At 52.9% G+C, this 24,034-nt stretch overlaps 1 protein-coding gene across 1 annotated transcript in view; it reads left to right on the top strand.

The window, feature by feature from the left end:
- Positions 1-1,409: 1,409 nt before the first annotated feature.
- The window catches only part of PAPPA2 (pappalysin 2), an 86,811-nt gene continuing 64,186 nt past the window's right edge, over positions 1,410-24,034 (top strand). The window contains exons 1-2 of the mRNA XM_072932978.1: positions 1,410-2,281; positions 7,674-8,736. Coding sequence (XP_072789079.1) covers positions 1,822-2,281; positions 7,674-8,736 — 1,523 coding nt within the window. The 5' untranslated portion in view covers positions 1,410-1,821. The remainder of the gene's footprint in view (positions 2,282-7,673; positions 8,737-24,034) is intronic.

Raw genomic sequence — 24,034 nt, 5'->3', positions numbered from 1 at the left:
GGCCCCAGGACAACACTTGCTGGGCCACCTCACCAGTGCCAGGCCCTGAGCAGGGCTGTCACCGTGCCCCCACGGCCAGTGGATGGGCACTGGGTCAGTGGGTGCAGGCAGGAGAGCCGCAGACCTCTTCTCAGCACCTCCCCACGAGCAATGGGTGTTGGTGTTGTGCTTGGATGTGGTTCATGCCACAAATGTCCTTGGGAGTTGCTTAACAACTTTGCATGAGCCATCCTTGCTCTGCCTGGCCTTGTTGGCTCCCTTGTGTCCTCCCTTCCTCTTCACACACCGCCAGCCCAGCCCTCACCTCTCTGTGTGCTCACACCCACCTTCCTCCTTCCCAGGCAGCAGGAGATGCACTGTGCTCACCCCTCCTAACCCTCAGATTTTCCAGCACTGTATTTTTCTATCTCCCCCTGACTAAAGGCATCGGTCCCCCACCCTTATTCCCATCACCCTCCCACCTTGAGAAGACAAAAAACCCGCCCAACCCCAATCCCAACCCCAACCCCACACAGCCAGCTCCTGCCGTTTATTCTTAAATCACTTCCCTCCTGCCTTGCTGGTTTGAAAGCCTGTACCCTGGAATGGGCCTCCCAGCTTTCGCTGGCAACCCTGCTTCAGACTGACCGCCACAGATAGTGTTTGGGAGAGAAAAAAAATAATATATAAAATAATAATAAGAAAAAGGAAGCACAAAAAAGCTTCTCATCTCACTGAATCTCCTTGCTGAAGTTTTCCTACTCTCCTGTGCCATGTGCTGGTGTGAGGCAGCCTTGGGAACCAAGAGGAAACTTTGGGGGTCTGTTTTCTCACCTGCATGCTTTGAGAACCTCTCCCTAGCAGCGCTGGTGCTGTACCCTCTGGCAGAGGGTGGGTGAGATGCCTCTCACACTGCTGCCCATGCCCTTGGTGCATTCATAGGGGGTTTTTTGGCTTTTGGAACTGGTTTGCTCAGATAAGGCACCTCCACCCCACCTTCTGCACGTGTCATTGTTTGGGAAAGGAAAAAAAAATAATAAAAGCAAGAAAAAGCAGAAAAATCTCTTGCCGAGGAGAGACCCTGCGTCCAAGACAACATCTCCCCTCGCCTGGGGCAGGGCTGAGGGAGGCTGTCCCCTCCTTTCAGCTTCTTTTCCTCCCCTCTAGGTGATGGAGATAGAGGATGGAAGCGAGGTGGGAGCTACAACAGGAGAAAACACGGGCGGGGACAGGGCAGGTGCTGTCCCAAAACCCCGAGGGCGGGAAGGGGGTGCGGAGGGGACCCAACGCCCGGAGGGTTGTGTCTCCTCCGCATCCCCTCCCCGCCAGCATCCTGGGCAGCGCCCGGGAGGGCGGAGGGAAGGGAGGGCGATGCTCCGCTCGGGGTTTATTAGATTGGACATAATCATCTTTAAATAAGGGCAGCCCCCCCCTCCACACCCCTCCTTGAGGTGGGGGTGGGGAGCGGAGCGCCTCGGGGCTTTCTAGATAAGGGCGACTAACGCATCCCCCGCTCCCGCAGGCAGAGCCGGGCAGCGCCGAGAGCCGCGCGGGGTCCGCCGTGCCCCGGGAACCCCGGCTGCAGGCAGAAAGGGGGTCCCCGCCGCGGTGCTCTCGCCTTCCTTCTCCTTCTCCTCCTCCTCTTCCTCCTCCTCCTCCTCCTCCTCTCGCAGGAGCAGAAGGGAGGAGAGCGGTGCCGGGGAAAAGTTGGGGGCAGCGGCTGCGGCGGGGGGCGGGGGACTGTGCCCCGGCGCTGCCGCCCGCCGCCCCCCTGAACACCCCATTTCCCCCGCGGCCACTCGCCCCCCACCTCCCAGCCCCCCAACTGCGTTCCCAAGGAGGATGCTGCGCGGCGGAGCCCCCCTGGCCGCGCTGCTGCTGGCGGCGCTCAGCCTGGCCCGCGGGGAGCCCCCGCCGGTCCCGGGGTGCGGGATGCAGGCTCCGAGCCGCCGCGCCGCCCCCTCGCATCTCCCGTACGGGCTGTACCCGCAGGGTCCCGCCGCGCTCGGGGCGCTCGGAGCTGCGTCCCCGCGGGGCCGGAGACCGCGGGGAGCCAGGGGAGCAGGAGAAGAGCCGGAGGGCGAGGCGGACGGCCGGGGCCGGGGGGAGAGGCGGCGGGGCCGGGAGCCGCAGGTGCCGGACCCTCCCCGGGAGCGGCCGCTGCCCGCCCTGTACTTCTCGGGCGGCCGGGAGCAGCTGGCGGCGCGGGCGGAGGCGCTGCCCGCAGTCCCGCGGGACGAGTTCACCCTGGAGCTGTGGGTGAAGGCGGAGGGCGGACAGAACAACCCGGCCATCATCGCAGGTAAACCCCGGCAGGGCGGGATGGGGACCCGACACCCCCCGACCCTCCGCAAACATCGCACGGGGGAACTCCCTGACTTCCCCGCTCCGGCAGGTGACACCCCGCGCCCACACCCGCGCTGTCAGCACCGCGGGCGTGGAATATTCCTCCTTCCCTTGAGACCAAACCCTAAACCATCCCCTCCCCTCTGTTCCCACCCGCCCGTCCTCCCAGCCCGCCCCCCTCCCCTCACCCCCCATCCCGCCCCGACTCCATCTGGTTTTTGCGTCTTCCCTCGCCGGGAGCTGGAAGGTCCCTCTGGGTGAAACGCTGCCCCGATTGCCTCCCTCGCCCCCGTGCCGGCAGTGCGCTGCCCGGGGCTCGGGCACACCGCACCGGGGCTCGGGCACACCGCACCGGGGCTCGGGCGCACCGGGGCTCGGGCACACCGGGGCTCGGGCACACCGGGGCTCGGGCACACCGCACCGGGGCTCGGGCACACCGGGGCTCGGGCACACCGGGCCGCGCTCCCGGCGGGTCCCGGGCGGTGCCGCACGGTGGCAGCCGCGCCGCACTCACGGCCCGGCCCGGCCCGGCCGGTGCCCCGCGGGCTCTGCGGGGCAGCGGCGGCCCCAGACCCATAACTGCCCCCACGAGACTTGCTGAGACACCAGCAAGGGCTGAGCGAGGGCTGTGAGGAGCAGCTGAGAGCGCTGGGGGGCTCAGCCTGGAGAAAAGGAGGCTCGGGAGGGACCGTGTTGCTCTCCACAACCACCTGGAAGGAGAATGTAGTGGTTGTCTGTCTCTTCTCCCGAGAAACAAGTGATGGGACAAGAGGAAATTACCTTAAATTGTGCCAAGAGACGTTTATGCCGAATACTAAGAAAAATGTAATCTCTGAAAGAGTTGTCATGCAGTGAACAGGCTGCTCAGAGAAGTGGAATCACCATCCCTGGAATTGTTAACAAATGTATAGATGTGGTGCTTAGGGACATGGTTTATTTGGCCTTAGCAGTGCTGGGTTAACTGTTGCACTTGACTTTAAAGTTTTTTTCCAACCTTAATGACCCTGTGATGGAGAAGCTGAGGAGACAGGGAAGACTGGCACATAGGCATGGAGCAGGGCAGATGTCACCTCCTGCAGTGCTGCTTCATTCAGCTGTGCCAGGATGGGTGTTTATTTCTGCGTACAAGCTCGGCAGGGCAGTGCAAAGATGCTAGGAAGGGCTGGGAACAGACATCAGTGCCAGGATGTCTGGGGTTCCCACAGTGCAGGCTCCTGTATTTCTGTGCTGCCCCAGCCAAGCTGATTGGGGAATCCCTCCCTTTATCCTAACTCTCCCTTGCCTTGTGATCATCCCACTGAAGCTCCCTCTGCTTTGCCTGGTCGCTTTCAATGATTTATCTCCTCAGTTATAGGGCAATAACCACACCTGTGCTGTGGAAGAGGTAGGTGGGATGAGCTGGAGTCTGTGGCAGAGGGGAAAAACAGCCATGTACAAGGAAACTACCAAACTCCCTAACATTCACCCTTCTGTGTGCCTTCCCACTGGCATCCTTGATGCCCTCCTGCTGGCAGGCAGCACCTAGGGATGCTGGAGCACAATTCCCAGTCATCACAGCAGCAGCACAGCCGTTTGCATCTGGAGGTCTGGCCTGCAGGTGCTGGGGTTTGAATTTCCTAGCTAGCCAGCAGAGTTTTTTTATTACAATTTTTTATTCTTTATTTTTTAATTTCCTTCTGGAGGGTGGGACAGTCGTTAGTGCTGAAAGCACCACCCGTGAGCACTGGCATTCCCTCTAGTAATATCCCCCAGCTTCCCTGCTCCAGGCTTTGAGTCAGCCCCAGGAACCTCTGGCTGTCTGAGTCACTGCTCACTTCCCCCTGTCTCCCTGCACTTGGGACCGAGGGGCCTGGCTGTTGGTGGCCAAAGGGGGCCAGCCCAGTTCTGCTGGCATTTGGTGTGAGCAGGTGACAGCAGCAGCTGCCAGCCCTCGGCAGGTGCCGAGTCTGCTTCTGATCTGCTGCTCCTGCTCTGTGGAAAGAGAGGCGACTGAGCTTGAGGTCATCCAGAGGTGTGGAGGAGCTGGAGATGCTCCAAGTGTCCATGTGTGAGGGAAGGCCGGAGGAAAGCAGGGCAGAGCTGAGCTCTCCCAGCATCAGAGCCTGGGAAGCAAGGGCAGGCTAAGCAGCTCTGATCACAGCAAGCAAGCTGTCCTGTCAGCTGCTGTGGTTGCTGCTTGGATTGAAGGCTCAGGAGTCACTGTTTTTTTTTCCCCTAGATGCCACATTTTGTCTCAGGGCCACCCTGGATGGGGCTGTTCATCCTTCTTAGTCACTCCTTCATGGGGGGACTTCTGCTGGGGTATAACCTGCCTCAGCCACTCTTAAGGAAGGAAACTGGTCCTTCTTCCTTGTCCTACTCATTTTGGGCAGCAGATTAGAGTCTTTTCATGTGATGCTATTTCCTTTTCTACCTTTTTTGTCTCCCTTCCATCTATGCCTGCTCTGCTTCTGGTGAAACCCACGGAATTTCCCTTTGTGCCAGGCTAAGCTTTGTTTTTACTCATTGTAGGTGATTTTGTTGGGTCAGATCCTTCACCAGAGACCATCTAAAACATCATCTGTGTCTAAATCCAGATGTCCTCTTTGGGTCTCTGAGCTGGTTCCCACTGCATACCCTGAGGGGTGACCAGGACTAGAGGCTCCTGGCCTTTGTCACACCCTCTGGAGCATTAGCAGACGATTTCTCCCAGTATCTGTGTCTCAAAGCATGAGTGAAAGCTGTTCCTTGTGCTGCAAAACTACTGGCCCCAGTGGCAAAGGCTCTTTGCAGTGTGGTCCTTACAAAGGGGCACACTTGATCTCTTTCTGGGCTTTTTCTCCATGACCTTCCCTGGCAGGTACCTTCCTCCTCAAATTTTTTTTCACTGTTATCAACAACTCTTGTTTCAACCCCCAGAGGCAATTCCCCTAAGGCACAGGTGAACAGCCTAAACCAGGCTAGAGCTCCTCTTTCCTGCCTGAGGGACCAGAGGCAGAGCTGCACTTAGAGCTGCTGAGGAGATACCTCACACTTCTTCTACAAACAGCTTTCCCTTCTGGTGGGTGGCCTCAGAACAAAATACCAGGCTCCTTGGCAAACTCTGGGGTCTTCAAACTGCTCCCCCAATGACTTTTCACGAAGGCCCTTGAGAGACGTCAGGACCTGGTGCCAGACCTTTTTTGTTACACTATTCTGCGGTGGTTGCTGGCTGTGGGACATGCTGCTCTGCCTGCAGAACCTGCACTGCTGCTGATGTGGAGATGTCATCCCTGGCCATGTCTAGGATGCACCAGCTGCTGATTTACTGACTTTCCTCCCCTGCTGTAGAGCTGGCCTTGGCCTTACTTACATCCCTTTGAGGGCTTTGATGAAGTCCTCATACCTGGTTCTGGACTCACTTAAATTTCTTTTGGCCAGTGTTGAACTCATCAGGCACTGCCAGGCATGGCTTGGCTCCAGAATGGGTTTGTGAGGTGATAGCTTACTCCCCAGAGGCTGTTCCGACCCTGGTGCTGTTTTTCCAACCCTGGTGCTGTTTTTCCCATTTTTATCTTGGGGTTTAATCAAATTTGGGGTGCTCTGAATCATTTCAAGTTGAACTGCATGAGTTTTCCCAAGAGGGAAGGTACCAAGCCCTGTTTCCTCAACCCCAGTGAGGACCAAAAGATGGCTTTTGAGCGTGCAGGTCTCAGCACGTTTCAGCCAGCAACCAGTCCATAAACACTCTCCAACTCTGCCTTCTCACTTCTGCAAGGCTCCTTTGCTGGCCTCCTGCTTTTTGGCTTCTCCTGGCCTCAGCTTCCCTGGTCTTTCTGCTTCCCTTTCACAATCCACCAGAAAACAAGAGTTGGCCAAAGCCCATCCACCCACGGAGGCTTTGTGCGTGGCTGCCTTTGTAGTGAGCAGCGACAGGGATCCACGCCCAGGGTGTTACGCCGTGGGATGGTTTAGAGGCCACCACCCATCTCGCCCTTGGTGAAAGTGATGGATGGAGGGAGGGATGCTGCTTCCTGGGCTGCAGCAGGGCTGGACGTGGCCTTTGCCAGCCGTGTTTATAAGGGGGAAGCGTGGGGTCATGGTAACCTGGCTTCAGACACATCCCCTGGATGAGAGCCAGGAGATCCTGCTCCTCCTGGAGCTCCTTCTGGTCTGCACCTCTGCTTCTCTCTACTGGCCTCTTCACAATTCTGGCAGCAGGTGGGATATCCCCAGGGACAGGCGAGACAGTGGCACAAGCAGGGGTGCTTTGTTTTGGACCACGAGGTCCTGATGCCATGAAGGTGGGCAGGCAGTGTGTGTGATGGGAATGGCACAGTGAGTGGCAGGAAAAGCAGGACGGAGGATAAGAAATACCCCAGCAGGAACATAAGAAGGGTCTCTGGGCATGGCAGCAGGTTTTGTCATCCCTGGGACACAGTTTGTAGGGGTGATGAATGGGAGGGCAGGGTGCCCCCAGAAGACTCCACTGGTCACTCAAAGAGTGACTTCAAGCTCGTTCACCTCAGCAATGGCCTGCATGAACGTCCTAGCTGTGGTGGTTTAGGAGCCCAGAGGCATTTATTTCAAGAAGCAGGTCCCTTTATCCTTGCCAGTGTTTAAGTGCCTTATTCCCACTGATTCCCAATGGCGTTCCATGCCTGCAAGCCTCTGGTTCTTTGCCGTGGGCACTCAGCAGTCTGGGGGAAAGTCAGCACAGCTCCAGGTCTTGCCCAGCCTAGAACAGGTTCACAACATGCTTGAGCACAGAGGGAGAGGCTGTTCCTGGGAGTGGATTTATGTTCAGGTGACATTAGGGGCTGAGGAGTGCACTCACCAGCCTGGAGAGTAGAGAGAGGAGAGTGGAGAGAGGAGCAGCCCTCTCCAGCCCTCTCTCGCCAGCAGTGGATGCATGACTGGGAGGGAAACTGGAGCATAAACGAGAGCTGTAAATCTGCCTGGAAGCTGTTGGGGAAACAGTCCCTGGAGGAGCCTGTGTTGCTTTGGGTTGCTGTGCTCTAATTCTTAAAAGCTTTGGCTCGCAGATAAAAAGCTTAGCCTCTAATCCCATCCCGCCAGAGCACTCCTACAGAGAGCAACTCAGAAACACCTCACTCTTCAGCCTCTCCTCCCATCCGTGCTCTTCCTCCCGTCTCCATCCTGCCTCTCTGGCTCTGCCATTCTTCCTGGCTGCTCCACCTACTCATCCAAATGATTTTGAATGGGGGCTGGGGTGTCCCTCCTGGCAGAGCACCCACTGCCCAGCCTCTGACCACCTTCATTTACCTGCTGCCGAGGACCCAGCCTGTGCTCCAGGGAGGAGCGGTGATGCTCTCCGGTCCTTACCAGCTCTCCTCTCTCTCTCCATCCCTGTCCCCGACCTGCTGCAGGTGTCTTCAACAACTGCTCGCACTCAGCCAGCGACAAGGGCTGGGCGCTGGGCATCCGCGCCCTGCAGCTCAATGGCAAGAAGGACGCCCGCTTCTTCTTCTCCCTCCGCACGGACCGGGCGGCCGCCGCCACCGAGGTGACCTCCCACCGCCGCTACCAGCCTGAGGCGTGGACACACCTGGCCGCCAGCTACGATGGCCGGTGGATGGCCCTCTACGTCGATGGGGTGCGGGTCGGCCGCTCCGGCGGGCAGGAGGGACCCCTGCACAGTGCCTTCATGTCCTCCTGTCACACGCTGCTGCTGGGGGGGGACGCCTGGGGGACCACCCACACTTTCCGGGGACACCTGGCCGGGCTGGCCCTGTGGCGTGGTGCCCTGTCCCAGTCCCACCTCCAGCGTTCCTTTCTAGAGGAGGTGGCCGAGGAGACGGCGGGGCTGGCTCTGACCGCTGGCTTTGCCGCCCCGGAGGACCGCTGGGTGCCTTTTCGGGAGGGTGCCTTCCCCCAGCAGTGGGTGCTGCTGTCCCCACCTTCCCCCATCCTGCGGCCGCTGGGCCCCCCTGCCTGCGGGCAGACGGCCTGCGACAACGTGGAGCTGGCGTGGCACTACAACCAGCACTGGCCGCTGCGCAGCTGGAAGGTGCTGCGCTACCGTGTGGTGAACCTGGCCGAGGACGACGGCGGGCGGCCCACGGTCACCTGGGAGCAGATTTGGCGGCAACACCGGGCTCTGAGCGAAGCTTTCCGGCCCTACAACATCTCCTGGCAGCTCAGCCTGCTGGAGGTGCACAACTCCTCCCTGCGCCGCCGCGCCGTGCTGCTGGGCTGCGAGCCCAGCAAGGTGGGCAACGAGCGCTGCGACCCCGAGTGCGACCATCCCCTCACCGGCTACGATGGCGGCGACTGCCGAAGGCCCGGCCGCTGTTTCTCCTGGAAGCGCCGCGACGGCGTCTGCCACATGGAGTGCAACAACATGTTGGACGACTTCGATGACGGCGACTGCTGCGACCCGCGGGCCACCGACGTGGCCAGGACCTGCTTCGACCCTGACTCGCCCCAGCGGTAGGCGTGGGGTTCGTGGTGGGTGGTACATCAAGGGATGGGATGTTCCCTCTCCCCAGCACCTGCTCTGCACCTGGGTATTGCTTCTGACCAGTGGCTTTCCAGTGTGGGAAGCCAGCGTTTTCCCATGGGATGGGTGTGTTTGCCATCAAAAGAAGTAAATCCTTTGGTGTGATATGGCATCCCTCTGTGAAACCCTGGCAGCAAGCGTTTTTTCCTCCCAGGGACACTCCCCCCCCTGCCCCCACCCCAGGGGTATTCCCAGTGCAGAGCTGCCAGCCTCTGGTTACATGCCAGGGAATGTGGGCATCCCTGGGGTGGGCAGAGCAGCCAGTGCAAAGGATATTGCTTACCCTGATCCCCTGCATGCCATGTAGCTGAGGAATTGCTGCCCTTTCCCACCTTCCTTGGATGTATCTACAGTCTGATTTCTTAATTTGTGTTCAAAATACATTTTGTCGATTGCTGCAGTGGGGAGGAGGAGGCAACCCAGCAGTGTTAGATGTGAGGTGAAGGATTTGGAAAGGTGTGGGTGGGTCTAAGATCTAAGCCTTCCTGAATCTTGCCCCATGGAGTGATGCCCACAAGGAAATTCCCTCGGTTGGAGGAGGATGTGTGCCTTTACCATCTGCTGCAGGTGCAAAATACCTTGAAAATCCACATGGACTGAAACCCATGGAGCATCAATATGCTGTGTTAGGGGACCCTTGCTCTCCCCTTTGGAGAGGCCTTTGGAGTCAGCAGCAAGTGGGGGGATGGAGAGGAAGACCAATTGACATGATGGGGGACCCTGGGTAGTTGGGAACAGTGTCCTCGGTGCAGTCGGTGACTTGCACCCACCTGCTCTCCTTGCTGGAGCCTCTGAAGTGCCAGCAGCCCTGCTGATGCTTCCAGCACTCAGGCTCTGCTAAATGTACTGTCTATATGGAGATGGAGAATTGGAAAAAAAATTCATGGCTTTTCCTTTTTTCCTTTTTTTTTTTGTTTGGTTTTTTTTTTTTGTTGTTTTGTTTTGTTTTTTTTTTTTGTTTCTGTTTTCTTTAAAGCTGCTTCTGTCTCAGTGTCAGAGAAAATTCATTCCTTACTGTTGGCTCCCCCGTGACAGGCAGAGGTGCCCTCTGGAGTGGGAGGGGGTGCAGCACAGATGGCAGCATCTGTCAAAAAAGGTTGCAAGGGAGGCTTTTAGGGATACATCTGTCCTTTGATCTTCTTTCTCCTTCACTTTTCTTTCCCTGGGCTGTGGGAGCAGATAGGCTGTAGCCATGAATCCCTTTTTCCCAAGTCTGCTTCTTCTCTCTGCTCCTTCCCAGGGAGGACACGGAGGGAAGAGGGAAGCAGGTGTCTCTGTTTGGGCAGTGGTGATAGAGAGGAGCAGCACTTTCCTCACCCCTTCCCGAGTCCTTCTCACCCATCCTTAAGTTGCCTGAGAAAACCCAGAAGGAGGATGGGGAACCTTTCTTCCAGTGCATCCCAGTGACACAGAGAGGCAACACACTGTGTCCCTGCCCAAGCAACCCTCCCCAGATGTTTTCCCACCTCTGGAATTCTCTCTGGTGACAGACATCATTGCCGCCCTGTGACCACCTGTCCCCTTGTTTCCCATGCTGTGAGCCAGCATGGAAGTGCTTTCCTGATCATGGAGCAGATGAAAAGCTTCCACAACAGCTCTCCACTTGTGGTGGCCATCAACATCCAACACCACTTGGCCTTGGCTTTGGCAGGGCAAAGGCTCTGTCTTTGCTTCTGTGTGCAGTTAGAGAAATGTTTTCAACCTCAGACAAGAAGGGCTCCACCTTAAATTGAAAAAGGCCAAATTTTTGCTGGTATGAATCAGGGCTTCCATTTGTCAGGATTTTCCCCTGAAAGTTGGGAAACAAAACAAAGCAGAACAAAAAAACTCCTTGCTTCTGTGGGAAAGGAATGGGAAAATGGGAACACTAGGGAAATAACAAATCTTTTGCAATTTTCTTTCCGCAGACCTCATTGGTCTGCACAGAGAACAAGAATGATTGATTGTAGACTAAACTCAGAAAAATGAAATCCAGTGTGCCTGGCATTTGGGAAATGAGGGGGCATGGGTTGAGTCCTGCTGCCACTGAGGTCTTCTGAGCTGCTTTTGGCTGGCTCCTTCAGAGATCACAGGAAAAAGGAGTCACTGAATGGTTTGGGTGGGAAGGACCTTTACGTGTATCCAGTTCCACCCCTCCTGTGATGGTCAGGGGCACCTTTCACTAGACCAGATTGCCCAAAGCCCCATCCAATCTGGTGATGCTGGTGGACATCCACCCTCCCTGTGCTCATCCCTGCTGAGGATGGTTTCTGGGGAAGAACATATATTTGTGGGAAAACCGCTGGGAAACTAGTAGTGTGTGTTTGGGAAAAACCGAGGTGAACTTGTGCTTGCTGAAGAGCATAGCCAGGTTTGTGGCATTCCTGCAGAATTGGTGGGTGAACCCCAAGAAACAAAAGCAGGAGACCTCAGTCTGGGGGGGTTTGTTCAGGCAGAGCTGAGTGCTTGCTGCATTTGCATTTGATGTAAGGTATTATACTTAAATGAGCAGGGCAGCTGGTGAACTTACAGAAGGATTTTTAGGGTGGATGCCAAAACAGAAGAAATAATATGAAATAAAATTTAACAAAGTGCAGAAAGGAGGCACAATAAGAGCCAGGTGCTTTGATGCAAACAACAGCTTTGGGTCTGTAACTGAAGGAGAGTGAGCTGGCTGTCTCTGCTCCCTCATACCTGTGCCAGAGCCCAGCAGGGAGCTGTGGCTTTGGGACAATCAGGAGAGAGGGAACCCCCACTGAAGGTGATCTCTGCATCTCCTTGCAGATCAAGATGGCAAGAACAAAAATCTTAGGATCTTTTTCATGGGTTAAGTCACCTCTACTTCGTGTCAAGGCTTTCACAAAGAGTGGTTTGGATGTGAATGTTTCTTACTACGGCCAAAAATAATTGAGTTAGTAATAATTGAGAAAGTCAGAGTGAGATGCTGGGCAATTTCTTACCAGCATTGTAGACATATTCAATACATTTTGGTGAGGAGTCTCAACACCATGTCTTGTTCTTCACAATTGTAAGCACTCAAGCAAAAGCTTTTTCTGTCTTAACACATTTCTGATTTAAAATTCCCTCTTGGGTTGCAGCTTAGAGAGAAGTAAATTAGAGGAAAAAGCTGAGAAACAGTGGTGGCATCAGTGCTTTTTAGCTGGTGAACATCTCATTATAATTCCAGGGCTACAGCTGGTGCCAGCTTATACCCTCACCCAGGGGAGGGAAATGAGATTTGGATAGAAGGATTAATCAATTTTTTTTACAAGGGTATGTAGTGACAGGACAAGGGGGAGTGGGCTTAAGCTGAAGAAGGTCAGGTTTAGATTAGATATCAGGAGGAAATTTTTCTCTGTGAGGGTGGTGAGGCCCTGGCACAGGTGCCCAGAGAAGCTGTGGCTGCCCTGTCCCTGGCAGTGTTCAAGGCCAAGCTGGACAGGGCTTGGAGCACCCTGGGACAGTGGAAAGTGTCCCTGCCTTTGGAAGGGCATTGGAATGAGTTGATCTTTAAGGCCCTTTCCAACCCACAACATGCCAGGGTTCTGTGAAAACTCTGCTGGGAATGGAGCCAGCTGTGGCTGAGGCAGAAGCTGGGATAAGGGTTGATGCTGGAATGATATCAGTGGGCACTGAAACACGCTGCTGAGTCCCTCCTGCACCTGCTCTGGTAGCACATGGAAGAAGACAAGTCCTGCTGTGCTATGAGACAGCTGGACCACCACCCACGGGTGAAACCCACCAGTGGGACTGTGCATTCGTGGCCGGAGGGAGACTTTAGGCAAGAACTCAGGTGGAGAGCTGTGTGCAGACATCCCTGCAAGGCAGCCCAACAGGAGGCACAGGAAGCAAGGCACAGACTTCCCATTCACCCCTGGTCCACTCTATGTGTCACAAGGGGACAGGCAATATCAGGAGAGTTACTATCATCCTTCACCCGGTTTTATCCTGACTTCAAGTGTTTTCTAGGAGTTGCTGGCATTCCAATGTCGGGGTCTGGAGTAAAATTTGCCTTAATTTTCTGCAGGCTCCCATCCTCTTGCGGAGCTTAGAGTGCTGCTCTAATTGGTGCTCTTGGAAGGAAAGCAGCAACAGCTCATTAGCAGCAATTAACACTCAGCGAGGGTCCCCCTCGGGCACTAAGTCAATGAGAATCTGGTGTGTGACACAGTTAATGTGAAAAGAAAAACCGGAGGGGAGTCTGGAGAGCAAAGTGGGTAAGGGCAGAACTGCTGGGCCTTTCATCTTGCTGCCCAAAGTAATGGCAGAAATAACCGAAGTGACAAAAGGAGGTGAAAAATGATGAGGTGTCTCAAGGCTTGGTGGCCTCTGCTGGGATGACCAAAGCTGTGATGTTAAAATGTACCTGATTAACTGGACACTTGATGGGCTTTAACACAAGCTTAGCTGGCCTCCCTCCTAAGGGACTGGTGCTTAATTGGGTTAAGGCTGCTTGGGAGCCTCCTGCTATTTAAGCCTTGCCTTCAAAAGCTGATCCAGATTAACCTCCCTAAAAGTCTCTGGTGGACAACCACGAGGAAGAAGGAATCACTCCGAGCCATCCTGGGCACCTGAGCAGCCCCTTGTCAGGAGAGGTTCAGCTGAATGTGGTTGGACTTGAGAGCATAAAGGGTGTCAAATTGAGAGCAGGTGAGGCAAGGAGGTATCTTGGAGCCAGAGCTGACCTGCCTGGGCCTTAATCCCTACCAGATGGTAAAACAGCATTCCAATTAGCTGCTCTCTTCCCCTCCTTCTTCCCTTACTACAGGAAACCTTAGTAGGTCTTTCTTACTGTGAAAGAGGGCAGGTACGTGCAAAGTTATTGCAAAGGCTTTGCATACAACCTCAGGCCACTGGCAATGCTGCAGAGAACAGACTCAGCTGGAGATGGTAGGTGTCTGCTGCTTGGGTGCTTGAAGGGTGGATGGGAGAGGGTGTTTTCAGTGATTTTCTCTGCCTGTGGAGTGGCAGAGATGATGTTGGTCCCATGAGGAATTCATGGCAAGGAGGCTCTCTGCTCAGAACCTGAGCTCTGGCTGCTTTTGAGCTCCCTCTGGCTTGGAGTCCTACTGGCATGTGCCTAAATATTATCCTGGTGTATCCAAAGAGCCTCAAGTGCTGGGCTTGGGCTTTAGAGTGGTGAGGAGGGGAGTGCTTTGGAAACACCAAAAGTGGCAGTGCTGGGTTCACTGACTTCTGAGCTTGCTGCTTCTAGGCTCTAGAAGACCTGCTGGAACTGTGGGGGTGCAGGACTCTTTGCTGCAGCCTGATGGTGGATGTTTTAAAGTTTTGTGACTGATTGGATTTGAGTTTATTGGAAAACTTCTCTTTTCCTTGTAGGAAAGTCCCTTCTCTCTGAGCTTTCCTATGGATTAACAGTTTTAAAACTTAGCAAAAATAGGGGGGGATGTTTTTAGTAGAGCCCATTATATCAGGTGGGCAGGATGTCTCCCAAGTCACTTGCTTGTGATGGGATTTGGAGGCTACACCCTTGTGAAGGTGCCTCAGCCTACCCAGAGCCCTAGCTTGGGGGTGAAGACCACGGCCTTGCTTTTGATCTTCTCAGAATGTTGTCTAGTGTGGAGGTAGATATTCTCTGATTGGAGAGTATCTGGCATGTTACCACTGCTTGGTTGCAGGAGCCCAGCAGTGGGATTTTGCTGCCAAGAGAGAGGACTTGGGGTGGTGAGAGATCGCACTGCTGTGGTGGGGGCTCCAGCATGGAGACTGCCTCCAAGGGAGTCACACCAAGGTCTGACTCAGCCCATCCAACAGCTGGAGGGCAGTGGGAGTGTGGAAATTACTTCTTCCCAGAGGGAAATAACTAAGATGCTGCCATGCAAGGGCCTGTGCTGACTCTCGGGAGCACTTTGCAAAGGCAGAGGGCTCCATGTGATAGCCCCTGGTGGGGGTCAGAGCTCTGTTGTGTTACCCTGCGGGGCTGGAAGAGCAGCATAAGAGTGTAGAGGTGTTTAGTTACAAGGGGAGCTCCCCAGTCCCATCTTGTGGATGTGCACAAATCTTCCCTGCTTTTTTTTCGGGTGCTAAATTAGGAAACAAAATCACACTAATGCACTTCTTTTCTTGCCAAGGTAGAAAGCTCAGGGGTTAATTTCCAGCAGGCCTCAGCGGGATGATGTCTCTCACTCTCATCAGCCTTCCCTCGAGTGTGGAGCTGCCAGGCTGCGAGTTCCTGGAGGAACCTGCTCGGTTCCCCCGGGGGTGACCACATCTCCGTGGGAGAGGGAGAACATGATCTGCGTGTGACTGAGGGCACAGGACCCCTGCCCAGTGGCTGTAGGCAGCCCGGGTGCTTTTGGGGAAAACAGCTGTCCCAGATGTGAGCTATTGTTCTCGAAAACGCCACCGACTCGGGGGCTCACTTGAGGGGGGCCGATTGTGTTGGGATGGCAATTGTGAAGGAACAGCGTGTGTCCCATGGCTGGGAGGGGTCACTCTTTGTTAGGGCTCCCCAGGGCTCCTCCTCATCCTGCTGAACCCTTGCCCGTGGGTGGGGGACGCCAGCCGAGGCCTGGCCAGGCCCGTGAGAGCCCAGGAGCCGAGGTGGCAGGAGCCTGGCAGCTCTGCAGGGACCCCGTCGCTGACAGGGCCTCCGGGACCGCTCCATCTGCCTCCCCTTGGCAGCCTGAGCCATGGCCAGGGAGGCTGCAAGTGAACATCCTGCTTCGAGTTTTCCTTGGCCCGGCCACCACTGTTATTTAGGAAATCAAATTGCCCCTTTCCAGAGGGCAGGGGGGTGAGAGGGAATGAGTCCAGCACCACCCAAACCAGCTGACATGGTGTGACGCTTTGGAGGCTTTAGGAAGGATGGGGATGCTGAATGCTTGTGACTGTTGCCTCACAAGGGCTGTGCTGGGGATGAGAGGCAGCCTTGGTTTTATATTTTTTCTGTTAATGTATGACTTGCACTACAGAATTTCCCCAATAAATTCTCATGTCCTTTTTATATCTGCGAGGAAGGCATTTTTAGAATACTAGCTTGTGCACTTTGTGCTTTGGCTGGGACACCCAGTTGCCTGGATCTAAAAAAAAGTTGGAGGCTTGGGACTTGGTTTTACCCTAAAAACCAAAATATATGCATATAAAAAATATATGCCTCCCTCAGCCTGGAACATTACTTTGTTTTAGGCAAAAAGGAAGATAACTGGTTTGCAGATCTGCTCTTGTAGCTTAGGTGGGACAAGGCTGAGATGTGCAACCTTAGGTAGAAAAACCTGCAAAAACTTTGCCCTGGCCTGGGATGCTTTTTCTCATTTTGCTTTGAAACAAACAATCCAGACAGAAAGAGAACCATCCCTGACTTTGTTTAGCTTGGAACAGGCTCTAGAATAATTTGCCACCGTTGAGTTCTGCCTCCCAAAACCACTTTTGGGAGGCGCTTTTTTCTCCATTTCCCCTGCTTCTGCTGCTTGCTTGCCTCCTCTCCCACATGCTGTGTAATTCCAGCCAGCATTGGCATTGCCAGAGGAAGGTGAGTTCTTACCCTGTGCTGTGGATTGCAAGGCTCTCCCAAGCTGTTGGTGGGAGCTGGGATGACGCCTATGCTGGGCTTTGGAGGGCAAGGCTGGACTCCTCTCCTTCCCTGAGCTGCTGTTTCACTGCCTTTCTCCCAGGCAGAACTCATTTTCTTCCCCTCAATGGTTCCAAACTGGATCTTTAATCCATTCTTTTGATTTTTTTTTTAAACTAACTCCTTGCAACTACAGCAGCTCTTTCCATGTTTTCAAGGATGATGACTCAGAGAAGCTGTGGCTGCCCCATCCCTGGAAGTGTTTAAGGGCTGGCTGGGCAGGGCTTGGAGCAACCTGGTCTAATAGAAAGTTTCCCTGCCAATGGCAGAGGGATGGAACGAGATGGTCTTTCAGGTCATTTCCAACCTAAACCAACCCATGATACTTGATCATGGAAGTGGGAGATGCATTACTGGGGTGGAAGCAGGTGGGGAGCTGCGGTGTTTGTCTCCTTTGCTTATTCATTCCACTGATGAGGACAAGAGGCAACAGTCTGTGGCTCTGAACTCTCTAATTGCTGCTTCACTGTGTTTTTAAGGGGGGGTTAGAGGAATCAAGGAGATGTCCCTTTGAAATCTGGGAATTTTCAGGTCCTTGGGGTTTTTTTCCGCTTTTTTTCTAAGGGATATTGCCATGACCCTCATCCAGCCCTGCTGTGCTGCACACATGTCCTTGGATCTCCTCTTTGTAGTGGTTGAACGCACAGTTTGGTTTCAATCAGGTAAAAATCTTGGGCCTCTGTGTTTCTGGAGCCTCACAAAAAAAGGCAGCCAGGAAGGAGCTGCTCCAGTGATGGGAAAATGAGGAATAACTGCAGCCTTGTGCTTGGTAGACCTTGGAGGGCTTTTTTGGGTGATAACCCCTAATACATGCCCTTGTTGGAGCAGGGGGGCTCCAGTCAGTGCTCACAGGCTCTCTGGAATAAATATCAGGGTTTAGTCTGTCCATTGCTTTTTAGCAATTAGTACATTCCTTTGCAGTTCACTCCTATTGATGTCTTTGATATGTGTCAACCCCAGACAAACCAAGGTTTCTTCCTGGGAATTTCCCTGAAGGATTGTCAGCTGGCAGTCTGTAGGTTGAGTTTAAACCCAAGAGTCTGAGGCACACATGTCTTTTCAGCTCCCAGGGAGCTGTCCTGTGAGCAATGGGTGCATCATCCGTGGGAGATGATCCGTGCACGCTCCGCTCCCGCCGTGGAAGCATCTGGAAGCCTGGCTGCTCTGAGAGACAGGCCCTGCATCATTGCCTGGTCTAATGAAAGACATCCCTAGACCCTCATGGGGCTCAGATGGGCTGCGTGCTGTAGGATGATCTCAGCTGTGAGGAAATGGTGAGCCTCTCCGAGGAAGAGATGGCCATGATTCACTGGGATAGAAATAGAAAAGCCAAACACGCAAATGGAGACTCCCTATTGACCACGTTCCTGCAATTGAAATGGGTTATTACTACCTATTCCAGTATTCATTTGAAAATCATATGCATTTACTCATACACACTACAATCAGATTGTTTTTAAGCCATTAAGGCCCATTGGGTCAATAACCAGCATTTTCAAAAATCTATTAAATTCCCATTTCCGTGGAAATAGAGCTTTTACAATTGATCATGGCTACTGACTCCCATTAAAATAAACCCTAAATGCTATCAACTCCCCCAAGATGTAGAGCACTAAAAGACAGTTTGCCAGGCCAAATTTATCCCAGGGGAAAGTTGATGGCCCATTATGCTTAAGCAACATGAGAATTGTCATATAAGTCAGGAAGTTTATGGGACTTGCATGGATTTGTCTTCCCTGAGGGGTGAAGAGGAAGGTTCATGGGTTGAATCTAGTGCTAACAGAAGCTCAAAGCCAGACTCCTGCAGGAGCTTTTTGGGAACATTTAGCTTATTTTATTTCAAGTGTGTGTAGAGTTTGGATGTTTGGCAGAAAGAAATGATGATTTAGGGCTGAAGTGCTGTAAGAAATGCTAAATTTGTGGACCAGCTCTTGGTGGTACAGTGTTTCCTGTGTTGCCTAGGTCTGCACAGCAAAGGTGCTCCAGCCCTCTGATCACCTCTGTGGCCTCCTCTGGGCTCATCCTGACAGGTCTATGTTTTCCTGATGCTGGCAGCTCCAAATGCTGCAGCTCTGGGACCCCCAGCTCTGGACCACTGCTCTCACAAGAGCAGAGTAGAGGGGAAGAATCCCCTCCCTTGTGATCCTGCTGGCCACGCTTCTTTCCATGCATGGGAGGCAAGATCTGTGCCAATCCTAAAATTGGAGTGGAGCGAGCTGGTGTGTCCCTGCTGAGAACTGGGGATGGAGGGCTACAGCTCTGGCAGGCCCATCCCCAGAGGTGACCCAAAGGCCTGGGACCCATCGATGTGCCTGTTGTCCCCTCTGGGAATGGGCAGTGCTTTCCAGGACATGCACCAAGGCTGGGGGAAGAGCAATACAGAAGGAAGAGGTCCCAGAAGGAAGAGGAAGAGAATCATGGGGAGTTTGTGACCCAGCTGTCCTTTCAGATTAGGGCTTTGCTGCTTGCCATCTCTGGCAGACAGCTCTCAGGACACAGGCTCGCTGCCGGCGTCAGCCCAAAGCTGCCGTGCCCCTTGGAGGAGAGGTCAGGTAGTCCCTGCCGAGCCAGAGGCCAGGCTTCCCTTGTTTGTCTCCCTTCATGCCTCCTTCAATCAGCTTCACTGCAGCCCTCTGCTCCCTCCCACAGCTCTGGATTTCTCTGCTGTGTGTGCCTGATCCAGCACTCCTTCTTCCTGCTGCTGTCTCCTCAAGACCTCTCTTGCTGGGGATGATTCTCTGCTATGGGACCATGTCTAGATACTTCCATGAAGCCAATCATGGAAAAGAGTGGCCTCCTCACTCTTCTCCTTCCCCTTGGAGGGGACCCCTTCCCCTCCAACAATGTGGTAATGTTGGATGGTATTTGTGATGGGAGTGGAGGAGGCAATATAATGAATCAGTCCTTTCCTCCCTAAAAGAGTTTAATTTGAGGCAGGTGGAGAGGAGCATGTGGGGTCCTGTTCCTGGATGGAGTGTAGGCAGCTATCCCTAGAACAAGTGTTGTGGGACTTCTCTTACAATGGGTCAGGCAGCAGGACCACTGGGGGCTGTTGGTGGTTGGCCTTGGTGCTTTTTGCAGTGCAGGACTGACTCCTCCAGGAGCTGAGGAGAGAATGACTGCAGGTCTGTCAAATAGCACAGCCATCAGCTTTTTTTGTTGTGGTTTGGGGTTTTTTTGTGGTGGTTTTTTTTTCTTTTTTTTTTTTTTAACTGAAAAGCAGCTTGAACAAAATGCTGGTGTCTGAGTCCCAGTGAGTATGTCTCATAAACCTTATTTCCTCCAAGGGTATGCTAGAGCTAGGGTATCTCAGTACTGTCTGGGAAGCCTACACAGGTACATGGAGATGTGCTGGGATTCCCAGCACAGCCATCCCCAGAGGCCCTTGGGCAGGCTGTGGTGCCCATTATGTGCATGGCAGTGAGCCAGCCCTGCCCTCAGGGTGCAAATATCACAGATCCAGTGTTTTTCTGTGACCCAAGCATTTGATGAACACGTGCATCCTGTTGGCACTGGTGTCCTGAGGTTGCCCACCATGGTTGAGAGCACTGCTGGGGGTTAACCTCTCCTGAGGCTTATTCTCATGTATTCAGCACAAGTGGGGGACCATCCTTGGTTCAGACCCTTAAACATGAGCACCAACATGCAACCATCCTTAAAATTGATCTCTGCCCTCTTGCCCTGCATGTAAGCTGTCAACAGAGCTGTAACAAGATCCAGAGAGGAAAGCAGCATGTGGCAGAAAAGCCAACAGTCTCTGGGCAGGACGACAGGGAGGAATTAACACAGCTTTCCTCTAAAGTCAGGTGTCCTGTTGTGATGCCAGAGGCAAAGACAAGTCCTTGATGCCTGACTGTGGCTTTGCTGTACGTTAAGGAGAACTTTGAATGTATGGAAGTCAACTGTGATGACTGTGATGACTGTGGAAGTACTGTCAAATGTCCCTTGGAGACAGCCCCGCTGATCTTGACTCAGAGGCATATTACAGTAGGGATCTTCTATTGACCTCCAAACCAAGATGATAAGGCCAGCAAAGCAATATTTGAGTAATTTAAGCTCTGAGTCATCAGAACTTTGTTCTTCTGGGTGACTTCAATTACCCAGATATCTGTTGGAAGAATGATACAGCAGCTCACAGATCATCCATAAAGTTCCTGGAGTGTGTGGAGAACTGCTCGTCACGCAAGTGTTGGATGTGCCAGCCAGGAATGAGGCACTGCTGGACTTGCTGCTCACAAACCAATAATACCTGGCTTGTAATAGCTTGGCTAGTGGTAGTTTTGCCTGCAGTGATCACAATATTGTGGATTTTGGATTCTGCTGCAGTGCTGATGGTTACTGCTAAGACAAAGGTTTTAGATTTTTGAAGAGTAAATTGCAGCTGGCTCAAAGCTCTGTTGGGAGGGATTCACTTCCATGTGGGCTAGAGGAGTGAGTGCTGGGAGTTTTCAATAGCATTCTCCTAGAACCACAGAAACAGTGTGGCTTTAAAGGTAAGAGAACCAGGTGGGAACAGGTCTTTAGAGAGAGGACAACCTGCTCATCGTGTCTCATTGTGGTCCTTGTTCACCCTCTCGGACATCTCTGCGTGTACCATATCAGCTGTTCTCCAGTCCTGTGGTCAGTCCTTCTGGATCCAAGTTGGCATTTCCCCTGCAAATGTGTTGCATCCACTAAGATTTATCTATGAATGTTTGTATTTCTGCACTCTTTCCTTTTGCTTTTTGCCCCCTGCTCTATATTCCTACATCACACACTTTTGGAGCTGGGACTTATCACCTCCCCAGTGGTCTGTCATCCACCCAGTCCCACTGACACTTCGGCCCCCATCCAACCGCTGCCACCTTTTTAATTTTTTTTTTTTCTTTAACTTGAACTCTGCTCCATTACCATGTGGTTAAACTTGAAATAAAGGTGGGGACCATACTGTAATTTTGTCCAGGAATCCATCTCAATTACACTGAGCTTCAGCTCCTCAGCAGATCTGCTTCTTCCTTCTTTTGTCCTTATTTCTAAAAGGATCTTTAACTCTTTGTTTTCACTGGAGGCAGCTTGATTTCCAGGAATTCCATTTCCCTGACAGCTATGATGCAGCAGTGTCTTGCTGGTCAGTCCTGGTTTTTAATTCTTCATTCAAGACCTGTGGTCATCCCTCCATTTAAGTTGATCTGAATCCACTCATTACAAGCTAAGGCAAAGTTTTCTTCCTCTCATCTGCTCTTTCATAATTTCTCTGCTGCTTACCAAAATCAGGTCTAAAATAGCATTGCCTTTGGCTGATTCAGTGATGATTTAGTGAACAACTTTTTTAGCCAGCACTTCCAGGAATATCTGGGCCATGCCATTGTTAGCAGCACTCATTTTTCAGCCTATCTCAGGGCAAAATGCCCTGCAAGCTTTCTGGTCTAACACTAATGCTTATGTATCTCTTTCCCAACTCTGACCTCAAGAAGTTGTGAACTACCCTCTGACGTAACAGAGATGTGTGCTAGCAATCTGCAGCCTTCCAGCTCCCTGTCCCCTGTAAATTTATGTGGAAGGGTCACAGCCTTGAACTACAACGTGTCTTTTTGATCCCATCTGCAGCTTTTGCCAGTGCAGCTCTCTGACCCTTCAGCATCTGCTACTGCTTCAGTCTCATGCTCACACATGGAGCTTGAGAGTTATCTCTGAACTCAACAGGAACTGCTCGTACATAAGGGAACCTCCTGATCCTGAAGGATTCTGTTCTGCCCTCTCACCCTCTTTGGCATCTTGATACTCAGCCACCCATGCAAAACTTAAACTGTCCTGCCAGTGATGGCTGCTCTTCTACTTGTGCTGTCAGTGCCTCAGAGGTGGATTTCTCCAGGCATGTCCAAGAACTGTGTGATGTCCTGATCCCTTGTGGACTCAAATGCTCTTTGGCTGGAGTCCAGCACCCTGTGAAGTCGATGAAAGGCTCCTGAGCACTACAGAGGGTATTATTCCAGCAGTGTTGTGCTTCCTGTGATCCCAGGAGAATGTCTGGCTCTCTCTCAGCCTTCCCTTCCCATCTTGCATGTGTTTTGTATCTGGCGGTGCTACCAAAGCCTGTCCAGATGAGAGTCATTTGGATGTTACTGCCTTGTCAAGTTGTCATGATGCTGGCAGAGAATGTTTGTGGCGTACCAGCAGAGTGCTGGACTGGAGTCAGAGCTCCCAGACATGGTCATGGGGATGCAAATAGTCTTAGTAAGTACAGAAGGACTTAAAAACACAGCATCCCCCCAGCTGCATTACTGCCAGAACTTTTGGGGCAGGTAAACCCAGAGTGTGAGGCAGCTGCAGTTATAAGAATAACCATCAGCCTCGTCTGGAAGCAGAGCCAGTAACTCATCTGGGCTCATCCTCTGTGCCAAGGCAGCACCGAGTTTATGCTGGGGTGCTGGGCTTTGTCTGCTTGTCTGTGGCAGGGAGGAAGGGAGGCAAGGCTGAGGTGTGATGAGAACAGGGATGAGGGTTCCCAAATTCTAGCAAGAAAGATTCATTGATGCAGGTGTGGAGGCCCACCTACTTAGAGCCCCTGATGAAGATTCACCATGAAGAGGAGTCCTTTGGTGGGCCAAAATGGAAGATATCCACTTTGGCTCACCATCTGGAGGAGCATCTCCCTTCATGGATGAATTCAGAAAGTCTGCTCTCCCAAAATGTTCACACCATTTGGATCAGCACCTGTCTTTACGGCCTGAGCTGTGACTCAGAGACAAGGTTGCTGTGTTTGTCATTAACCCTTTACCGCCTTGGAGAAATGTGTTACATGCACGCTAAAAATGTTATTGGCAGGCTGGTGCTCATTTCTGGGAAGTCCGAGGGATTCCTCATTTGTCAAGCAGAGGTTTGGGGGAACAGGGAGCCTCTCTCCTTGCAGGAAGTAGGAAGAGGAATTTCCTTGCAGTGGTTGAAAGACGTGAAAGCGGAGCCAGGAATCCCCTGTGACTTCTTTAGGCTGTATGGTTAGCTGCAGCTGGCTGGGTCTCAAGTATTTTCCAGCTGTCCATGGAGGGCACTTGGACAGCTTCCACTCAACCCCACTCCCACATCCCCTCTGAAAGGTCTACAGGGAAAAGACTCCTATTTTTGAATTGCAGTGGAATTCCTGTGGCATTACATGCTGCACCCTTTGTGGTACCCAGAGAATTCAGTTTGATTTATGGTACTGCAGGGGGTATGTGCTGGCCTTGCTTTTTATTTGGAGGTGCCATCTTTTGTGTCTTGCTGATCATGGCCACAGTGGCCCCAAGGCTTCCTGTTATGGTGTAGTTGTCCCTAAAAAGTGCCACTCTTGCCCCTCTTCTACCAGGTCAGGCTTGTTTTACAGCTTGGCTGTGTGTTCTGCTGCCCCATGGATTAGCAGATCCTCTCCTCTCTTCCACCTGCCCACCAGCAGTGGTTCTGTTGTTGCTCCCAGAAATTTGTGCTGGAAAAGCTGCAACAGCTCTGTCTCTCCTGGATATATCAAGTCTTCTCCTTTGACCGAGCCAGCTCAGAGCCTGAGTTACAGCCCTGGTTAGGAAGGCGTTATCTCCCCCATGGTCAGGACAAAAGTTTCCAAGGAAAAGCATGAGAAAAGAATGTGAGTTCCCCAGGGAGATCTGGGATCACGGTTGGAGTTAGATTTTTCAACTGCTCAGAAAGGA

This window comes from Taeniopygia guttata, chromosome 8, assembly GCF_048771995.1.
Source record: "Taeniopygia guttata chromosome 8, bTaeGut7.mat, whole genome shotgun sequence".
NCBI classification, from domain to species: Eukaryota; Metazoa; Chordata; class Aves; order Passeriformes; family Estrildidae; genus Taeniopygia; species Taeniopygia guttata.
Note: the sequence above shows the minus strand (reverse complement) of the source record. Positions and strands in the feature narration are given on the sequence as shown.